The sequence below is a fragment of the Budorcas taxicolor genome, chromosome 1 (assembly GCF_023091745.1).
Source record: "Budorcas taxicolor isolate Tak-1 chromosome 1, Takin1.1, whole genome shotgun sequence".
Taxonomy (NCBI): domain Eukaryota; kingdom Metazoa; phylum Chordata; class Mammalia; order Artiodactyla; family Bovidae; genus Budorcas; species Budorcas taxicolor.
In genome coordinates, this window is record NC_068910.1 from 45,675,062 (window position 1) to 45,684,947 (window position 9,886).

General features: G+C 49.8%; 1 protein-coding gene across 2 annotated transcripts; it reads right to left on the reverse strand.

Moving 5' to 3' along the window:
- Positions 1–2,374: 2,374 nt before the first annotated feature.
- LOC128048213 (atypical chemokine receptor 2-like) lies at positions 2,375–9,500 on the reverse strand. 2 transcript variants are annotated; one of them, XM_052640613.1, is made up of 2 exons: positions 9,470–9,500; positions 2,375–3,580 (listed from the first exon to the last, which is right to left on the reverse strand). In XM_052640613.1, exon 2 carries the CDS (start codon positions 3,549–3,551, stop codon positions 2,397–2,399), a length of 1,155 nt encoding a protein of 384 aa, XP_052496573.1. In that variant the 5' UTR covers positions 3,552–3,580; positions 9,470–9,500; the 3' UTR covers positions 2,375–2,396. The 2 variants fall into 2 exon arrangements, with proteins under 2 accessions (XP_052496573.1, XP_052496577.1); XM_052640617.1 differs by having other exon boundaries at positions 9,437–9,493.
- Between the last annotated feature and the right edge of the window lie 386 nt (positions 9,501–9,886).

Consider the following 9,886-nt stretch of genomic DNA (forward strand, 5'->3'; position numbering starts at 1 on the left):
TACCAGGACCCCAATCCAGACCCCATGGAGCCTGGGCAGGCCTACCTGTCTTGCTCTCTCCCTGTCTGTGTCACCCCCCCACCTCCCCTGGTCCCCCTTTCACATCAGCCCCACAGCTGCCCTCCTCCCCAGCCGAGGTCCTGGCCCTGGAGGTCAAGGTTACATGCAGGCCCCTCCCAGGCCCCCAGAGCACTCCCACACTGTGTGCTGCCTGAGACCAGTGAACAAACAAACAAGATCAAACGTGACCCCAGGAGGCCACACCAGCTTTCATAACATAAAACAAAGAGTAACACTGGAGATCACTTCAAGTGGACACTAATTCTGCTGGCTCCCCTGGAAAAGGATCTGGAAATTATAGCCTTTAAAAAGGCCACCTTAACGCTCCCCTCCCAGAAGCCTGCCTGGGCCGCTAGCCTGGTAAAACTCCCTCCCCGCCCCCCCCCCCCCCCCCCCCCCCCCGCCCCGAGCACTCACAGAAGGTTGCTCCTCAGCCTCAAATCCACCTCCCCAGATACACAGTCGCCTTGTGAGGATCACCTGCCTCCTCTGTGGACTGGGGATTCCCGGAGGTTGGAACTCCCCGGCACAGGCTAGCATCTGAGAGGCATTCAGCAAATGACCATGGAATTAATTAGCACAGTCAGGCCTCTCTCTCTCCCTACTCTGCCTCTTTTCCTGGCCTGCTTCCTCCCTCTGCCACTGGTGCCCTGCATACAATGGAGCCAAAAGCCTCCTTTCTTGAGTTAATACTTCCTCAGCCTGGGCAAGCCCTGCCTCAGTGACCTTGGAAGCCAGTGACCATGGAGCGTGACCAGCCCACAGCTCCCACTATTTCCATTGTAGCCAAGTTCAAGGCCAATTCCAGCTCCCTGTGACCTCCCTGTGACCACCCCACACACCTCTCCCCTGCCCCCTCCCGTCTCTCAGAAGTCTCCTCTGACTGCTTTGAGAGGACAGTGGTAGAGGTGGAGTCCCAAGGTCTGGACTCATCCTGGCTCAGCTAGCAATAGGACCCCCGCCCCAACTCGATGATAACTCCAGCATTCCCAGCCTGCCTTCCTGGCTCAGCTGTGGCTGGAAAAGCTGAGGCTGGTGTTGTGAAGTGACTCACACTCTGACTGCAGTGTCAGGCTGTGGAAAGTGCTCTGGGGTTGGGGAACTGGTAACTGCACTGGGATCTCTATTTTCTTCCTCCTGGGTTTGGCAAAACATCAGATATAGCCACCAGAGCAACAACAACAGCACCCACCACTTACAGAGCACTTACCGCGGGCCAAGCTCTGTCCTCAGAACCTTACATGTATTAATTCATTTCGGACTTGCAATACCACTCTGATACTACTGCTATCTCTATTTTGCCTGTGAGTAAACTGAGGGAACACGCCTGAGGCCACACAGCTAGTAAGTAGGGGAGTGGGGATTTGAACCCAGGCTCAGAGTCTGGGCTAGCTCATTAAAAGACAGGGGTGAAGGCTGGGGACTAGAGATGGAAAAGTGATAGGAGAGCACGCTGCCATGGCTCAAGATGCCTGAATGGAAGGCTGCTTGTGGGGCTGATGGTATGTGAATGAAAAACAGGAAAAGGAACTGGGAGCCACATAAGGACAAGAGGGAAAAGGTCCAGGGCCATGGGAATGGCACGCAGGGAGAGAATTCAGGAAAGACCAGCTCAGGGGGTGGGGTAGGTCTCTTCTCCACTGCACAGTGTGGGATGCCTTTGGGCTTAAACCTTCAGGCCCTGCAGCCACAAGACAAAGTCAGGGCTTTATTCAGAGCCCTTGAATTCCACGAGGCTATTTTCTCATCATAAAATAAAACTTCTGGCAAAGGATTCCGTGGGATTAAATGTGGTACAGCTATTAGAGCACCACCAGGCCACCACCATGGACGCCTGACAGTGTGCTGGGTGCAGGAACAAGGAGCTTCACATACATTAACTTATTTAATCCTAATATTTACCTTATAGAAGTTAAACATGATTATTAGTCCCGTCTTATAGCTATGAATACTGAGGGACAGAGACTAGGGAACTGGCCCAAGAGCAAGTGAGTAGCACACCAGAACTAAAATCCAAAATTCATGCCTGTTTTTTTTGGACCATGCTTGGCTCCCTGACCAGGGTTGAACCCATGCCCTTGGCAGTGAAGGTGCAGCATCTTAACCACTGGACTGCCATAGAAATTACATTCCCTCTCAAAGAAAATAACAAGCGAGCTGCAGGCCCACCCACCCCCAACTTCATCGTCAAGTTTTATGTGTGTTATGGTACACGCTAACCTCATAAAGACTTTTTGAGACAAGCACTATTATTATTTCCATTTTACAAATGACAAACTGAGGCTCAGGGAGGGGAAGTAACAATCGCAAAGACACACAGCAAGTATACTGCAGGATTAGCAGTCAAGTCTCAGCAGTCCGCTCGAGATCAGAGCCTTGTCGGGGGAGCTCTCAGCCTGCCTCTCCCCAAGGTCACTCATGCCCATTACATCTTCCTGGGCAGTGAGCCCGCTACTCTCAGAACAGCTGGACGGCAGGGCCTGTTGCCTTCTGAGCACAGCGGCCAGGAAAGCCTTGAGGTACTGGCGGAAGCGGTGGCTGGAGAAGGCGTAGAGGACGGGGGTGAAGCAGCAGTGCAGGAAGGCGATGCTCTCCGTCACCTGCAGCGCATAGTCCAGGTGCTGGCTGACCCTGCAGTCCCCAAAGACTTGCAGGTCCAGCAGCGAGTGCAGAAACAAGGTGAGGTTGTACGGGAACCACAGCACAAAGAAGGCCACCACCAGAGCTACGGCCATCCTCAGGGCCCGGCTCTGGCCCGGGGGCCTCAGCCTCACCAGCACAGAGCCAATGCGGGAGTAGAAGAAGATCATGGCGAGGAGGGGGAGGAGGAACCCCAGGAGGTTCTGCTGGAAGCGGAGGAAGAGCTTCCAGATGGTCCCATGTCCCCCAAAATCCGCATAGCACTCCCACACGCCCGGGGAGTTTTCATGTGTCCTCACAAAGACCATGTCAGGAACGGAGACAGCCAGGGCCACAGCCCACACAGTGGCTGCCAGCAGCAGGCTCTTGGCTCGGGTCCTCAGTCGGTGGTAGGGCCGAGCGCAGACAATCTCCAGGTACTTGTCCAGGCTCATGCAGCTGATGAAGAAGATGCCACTGTAGAAGTTCACGGTATAGAGGGTGCTCACCACCTTGCATAAGAAGCTCCCAAAGACCCAATGCCACGCCACAGAGATGCCCCAGAAGGGCAGTGTCACCACAAACAGGAGGTTGGAGATGGCCAGGTTCAGCAGATAGGTCTCGGTCATCCGTCTTCGAGGCACGAACCGGAGCAAGACCACTAGGAGGAGGAGGTTTCCAACCAGGCCCAGCACAAAGATCAGGCTGTAGAAGACAGGTAGAAAGACTCTGCCAAATGACAGCACCTCGTCCTTCCTACACAGCATGAAGATCATGTCCTCCAGGTAGTACTCATAGTCATAGAAGGAGCTGCTGTTCTCAGAACTGGCCACCTTGGTGGTGGGCAGAAGAGGGGAGGCGGTGGCGGCCATGGCGGGAGGATGCACCCAGTCCTGGAGCTCTGCGGGCCAGAGAGCAGTGTGAGCCACAGGAGACGGATCCAGGCCTTCCCGCCCTCTCTCCAAACCCACTGGAGCCCCTTTTCTGGGGTGTCCAATAGACTCTCCACATTTACACTGGTACCTGTGGGCTATGGACTAGGAGTACAAGTGCGGGCAGCCCAAGGCTACCCCGTGATACTGAGGTCATCTTGGGTAGGTGACATAACCTCAGGTGTTCTCACAGTATTCACTTCTCTTCTTTATTTTGTCCCTCATTCTTTATAAAGACTGATATGGTCATTTGTGTTTTCTTTATTATTGAGGGATACCGATTCACCTGGGCTTCCCAGGTGGCACAAGTGGTAAAGAACCCACCTGCCAAAGCAGGTAGATGTAAGAGACGTGAGTTTGATCCCTGGGTTGGGACAATCCCCTGGAGGAGGGCACAGCAATATTCTTGCCTGGAGAATCCCATGGACAGAGGAGCCTGGCAGCTTCCAGTCTACAGAGTTGCACAGAGTCGAACACGACTGAAGCGACTCAGCACACACCATTTCACCTATTTATTGCGTCTGTATACCCTTCCTCATGTGTGGCTTAAAATCCTTCTTCTTTGTGTGACTTATAATTTTGTTTTCACTTTAAGGTCACACTGCATGGTGTGGGAGATCTCAGCTCCTTGCCCAGAGAGTGAACCCACACCCTTGTAGTGGAAGCACAGAGTCTTAACCACTGGACTACTAGAGAAGTCCCAATTTTTTCTTTTAAAGAGCTTCTCTTCAGTGGGCTTGCTTCTTCTGTATTTAGCTGGTGTGCCCACTCTGGCTTTGAGCTCTCTTTACTTCTGTCACTTGCGGATTTCCCTTGCTTTGATTATTTTAAAAGTATTTTTGGGAGAACAAGATGGTGGAGGAGTAGGTAGACATGGAGTACATCTCTCTCCACAGATTCATCAGGAATACACCTTCAGACACAAAAGGTCTTGCAGAACAACAGCTGAGAGCAGCAGGAGGACCTGACCACTGGAAGAGAATATATAGAACCATGCAAAACTCAGCAGGACGAAGGAAGTAGTGGGGGAAAGAGGAGGGTGAGCAGGACTGGACCTGCACCTGGGGGGGAGAGGAACTGAAATAGGGGTCAGAGCCTCACATCGGAGCAACTGTTTAGGACAGAGGAGAAGCATTTGAGGCTGCTGAAGGTGAAGCAGCTGAGCTGTGACAGCGTGAACGGAATGAGAATCACACAGACAATCCTTGCTGCAGCCTTATATACCCTGGACAGAGACGCAAGTCCCCTAGAAAGCACAGGGGTTGGGAGTTGGAACGTAAGGATTGGAGAGCAATCCCAAGGCGAGGTCTGCTGTTGACTGCGAGACGGACCCATGGGGCGTGAAGGAGGCGATCTCAAGGGGAAATTCCTGTGGAGGAAAACCAGGCAACCATGGAGGCAAGGTGATACTGCAGAGTCACGTGCGGTGGGTGGAGCCATCACTGTAGTCTCTCTCTCCCCACATGCCAGCACTGACAGCTGAACAACAGAGAAGCTCCAGAGAGGCTGGCCCTTTAAGTGCCTGATGCACCAAGCAACAGGAAAGGACCAGCCAAACAGGCTCTCTGACCGCCTGCTGCCAGAGGCTAGAAAAAGATTATGATAAGGCCATAGCTCTAGGACTTCTTCTAGGTCTTCATAGAACTGATCAGCTTCAGCTTCTTGGGTATCAGTGGTTGGGGCATAGACTTGGATTACTGTGATGCTGAATGGTTTTGCCTTGGAAACGAACAGAGATCATTCTATCAAATATCTGAGACTGCACCCAAGTACTGCATTTTGGACTCTTTTGTTGACTATGAGGACTACTCCATTTCTCTTATGGGATTCTTGGCCACAGCAGCAGATATAATGGTTATATGAATTAAATTCATCCATTCCTGTCCATTTTAGTTCACGGATTCCTAAGATATCGATGTTTACTCTTGCCATCTCCTGCTTGACCATGTCCAATTTACCTTGATTCAGGGACCTAACATTCCAGGTTCCTATGCAACACTGTTCTTTACAGCATCGGATTTTACCTTCATCATCAGACACATCCACAAGCACCTTCAATTTCAGCTCTGGCCCAGCCGCTTCATTCTTTCTGGAGCTATTAGTAGTTGTCCTCCACTCTTCCCCAGTAGCATAATGAACACCTTCTGATCTGGGCGGGGTGGGGGGGCGGGGAGCTCATCTTTTAGGGATATATCCTTCTGCCTTTTAAACATTTCATGGAGTTCTCTTTTCCAGTATACTGGAGTGGTTTGCCATTCCCCCCTCCAGTAGATCACATTTTGTCAGAACTCTCCATGACACAACTGTCTTGGGTGGCCCTACACAGCATGGCTGATAGCATCATTGGGTTACACAAGCCCCTTCACCATGACAAAGCAGTGAACCTTGAAGGAGAGATCTAGAAGACCTCAAAACTAACACCAAAAAAAAAAAAAAAAAAAAAAGATATCCTATTCCACTTAGGGGATTGGAATGCAAAAGTAGATATCAAGAGATACCTAGAGTAACAGGCAAGTTTGACCTTGGAGAACAAAATGAAGCAGGGAAAAGGCTAACAGAACTCTGCCAAGACAGTGCACTGGTCATAGCAAACACCTTTTTTCAACAACACAAGAGATGACTTTACACATGGACGTCACCAAATGGTCAATGCCAAAATCTCTCTTGGTATTTGGTCAAAACCAAAGAATGATAACATTCTTTACAGCCGAAGATGGAGAAGCTGTATACAGTTAGCAAAAGCAAGACTTGCAGCTGACTGTGGCTCAAATCATCAGCTCCTCATAGCAAAATTCAGGCTTAAACTAAAGAAAGCAGTGAAAGCCACTAAGCCAGTCAGGTACAACTTAAATTCCCTATGAATATACAGTGGAGGTGACAAATTCAAGGTTTTAGATCTAGTAAACAAAGTGCCTGAAGAACTATGGACAGAGGTCCATAATATTGTACAGGAGGCAGCGAACAAAGCCATCCCAAAGAAAAAGAAACGCAAGAAGGCAGAGTGGCTGTCTGAGAGGGCTTTACAAATAGCTGACAAAAGAAGAGAAGTGAATAGCAAGGGAGAAAGGGAAAGGTATACCCAACTAAATGCAGAGTCCTAGAGAATAGGAAGGAGAGACGAGACGGCCTTCTTCAATAAACAATGCAAAGAAATAGAGGAAAACAAGAGAAAAGATAAGACAAGAGATCTCTTCAAGAAAACTGGAAATATCAAAGGACAATTTCATCCAAAGATGGGCACAATAAATGGCAGAAACGGTAAAAAACCCAACAAAAGCAGAAAAGATCAAGAAGAAATGGAAAGAAGAGATATTCAGAAAAGATGTTAATAACTGGGATAACCACAGTGGAGTTGTCTCTCACTCAGGTAGGAAATCAAGTGGGCCTTAGGAAGCACTGCTGTCAATAAAGCTAGTGTAGATGATGGAATTCTAGCAGAGCTATTTCAAATCCTAAAAGATGATGCTATCAAAGTGTTGCCCTCAATATTTCAGCAAATTTGGAAAACCCAGCAGTGGCCACAGGACTGGAAAAGGTTAATCCTCATCCCAAATTCCAAGAAGGGCAGTACTAAAGAATGTTCAAACCACTGGACAATTGCACTCATCTCCCATGCTAATAAGGTTATGCTCAAAATCCTCCAAGTTAGGCTACAATAGTACGTGAAACAAGAACTTCCAGATGTTCAAGCTGGATTTAGAAAAGGCAGAGGAACCAGAGATCAAATTGCCAATATTTGCTGGATCATAGACAAAGCAAGGGAATTCCAGAAAAAACATCTCTGTTTCACTGACTACGCTAAAGCCTTTGACTGTGTGGATCATAACAAACTGTGGAAAACTCTTGAAGAGATGGGAATACCAGAACATCTTACCTGTCTCCTGAGAAATCTGTATGCAGGTCAAGAAGCAACAGTTAGAACCCTGTATGGAATAACTGACTGGTTCAGGATTGAGAAAGGAATACAAGACTGTTTATTGTCACCCTGTTTATTTAACTTAAGACGCTGAGCACATCAGGTAACGTTCCCAAGGACACACAGCAAGTGTACTGCAGGATTAGAAATCAAGTCCCGGCAGCTGGCTCAAGATCTGGAGCCTTGAACCATGCAGTGGGAGCTGCTGTGAGCCCTCCCAGACTCACAGACTTGACAGTTGTCCCCTGCATGGCCCCCCTTGGGAAGCATGGCATTTGGATTCATAGCAATGTATAAAACACAATGAAAACGATACAAACCAGTCTTGACAGTTATGGGAAGCTTTCTTATACCCTAGTGCTTGCAGGTCTTCCTGGCTTCCCTGTGAGAAGGGGAGCAGGTATGCCCTCCCTGGTTTCACAGGAAGCCCAGGGCCATACCACAAGCCAGGCAGGGTTGACCCTAGAGCCCTGATCACTGAGTCCTGGACCACTGCACACACGATCCCTCTTTGCTTTTTTAATATGCATTTTTCCTGATTACCGAAGTAATTATATGCTCAATGGAAAATGTGAAAATAGAAGAAAAAATAGAAAAGAGACTAAAGATCTCTCCCTAATCCTACCCTCCCCCCTCCAAAGTAACCCTTGGGAACATGCTGGTATATCTTTTCTTTTCCATGCCCAGAGCCCCCATCTGCCACACTGATCTTTCCTGGGTGTGTGAGTCACCTGCTGGCTTCCTGGCTGAAGAGAGTGGTCTTGTCCAGTCCCCATGGAGTAGGGGGCCCCTTGCAGCCACCTGACAGACATGCCATCTCCTGCTCCCTGGGATCCGTGAGGCCCACCCACTCCCCACGCTCCCTGGGACCCCACATTACTCAATGTTTCCTGGCTCTTATCAGGAAACAGGGATGTTTGTGACATTGATGAAATCACAACAGCAACCCCTCCACCCAAAGTTTCCTTCAGTTAATAAAAACTAGGTAATTTTAGAACCTAGCTCTTCAAGGAGCTGCTGCGGAAGACGTTCACATCTTTCTTGAATCATTTTTGTTCCCCCTTCCTTTTTTTTTTTTCTTCTCTTGTTGCCTGAACTTTCACCACTTGAGCTCCTGGTTTTCATTTCAGCATTATCCTGGGGTCAAAATGAAATGCTCACCCCACTGCCACTACCCCCAGGGAGGGTGGTATACTCAGCATGGTGCAGCATGGGGGAACAGACTACAGGCTGGTTTACTTCATGGCTGAGCATCCCTGAGCAGATTACTTAACCTCTCTGAGCCTTAGTTTTCTCAACTCGGAAATGCTTCCCTGGTGGTGTTTCCATAATATTAATTAATAATTAAATAAGTGCCTAGCACATGACTATTGGTTCCCCCTCCAGGCCCTAAAATGACACCTGGCTTAAGTTGGGATGGATAAAAGGATATCCTGGGACTGTTTGGGACAGATGGAGGGGTTGAGATCTTGTCAGGGTTTGGGGATAAAAAAGAGAGGATGTGGGCTTTTAAGAAGAGAGTGTGGATGTGTGCTGGGAACCTCAGCCCTGGGAGTGGGGCCCCTTAAAGGTTATCTCATCTGTCCCCATCACAGTACAGCCCAGAGAGCAGAGGGAACAGCTGAGGTTACCTAGCCTCGTCTGGTACCAACCCTCAGGGATTTCTCAAACCCACAAAGCAGATCCTCAGAGCCAGAGTCAAGGGCGTAAGGGCCCAGCAGGCCACCTTCCTCCCCAGCTGCCTGGGCCACTGCTCCAACAGCTGTCCTAAAGAGAGAGTGCCACACTCACCCTACCTAGCTCCTGTCTCTCCCCACACCTGTCCCCTCTCCTGGCCATGGGATCTGGTCTCTCCCTGTGGCCCCTACATAGGGCCCATCCACCCCATTCCCGAATGGCTGAAACCTACCAGAGCCAGACCTACTTGCCTGGGGACACCCACCTGGCAACCAGCAGGAGAGCAGCAGCGTCTGTGTCCCTCTTCCTCGGGGAAGCACGGAGGGAGTGACTCTTCTTTATAAACTCTTCCCCTCCCCAGACTGCTTCCTGCCCACATCCTCTCTGCATATCCCTTGTGCTTGCCCCAGTCCCACCTCAGCTGCACACTGAACTTGGGTCAAGCTCAAATGACCACCTCGTTGAAAGATCACCACTCTCAAAGATACACTAATTATTTTAGAAAACATGTGTCCCCAATCACAGTTCCCTGGAACCATTCTCCTGCGGCTGGGCCAAGGACACGAAACGCCTCAGTCCAGGCTTCCAGGCTTTCACTTACTCTTGTCCCCTATCTTACGTAGCCTTCCCAGCCTCCAGCTTCATCGGTCCTGGATTCTGCACCCCCTGCTGCTCCCCGCCC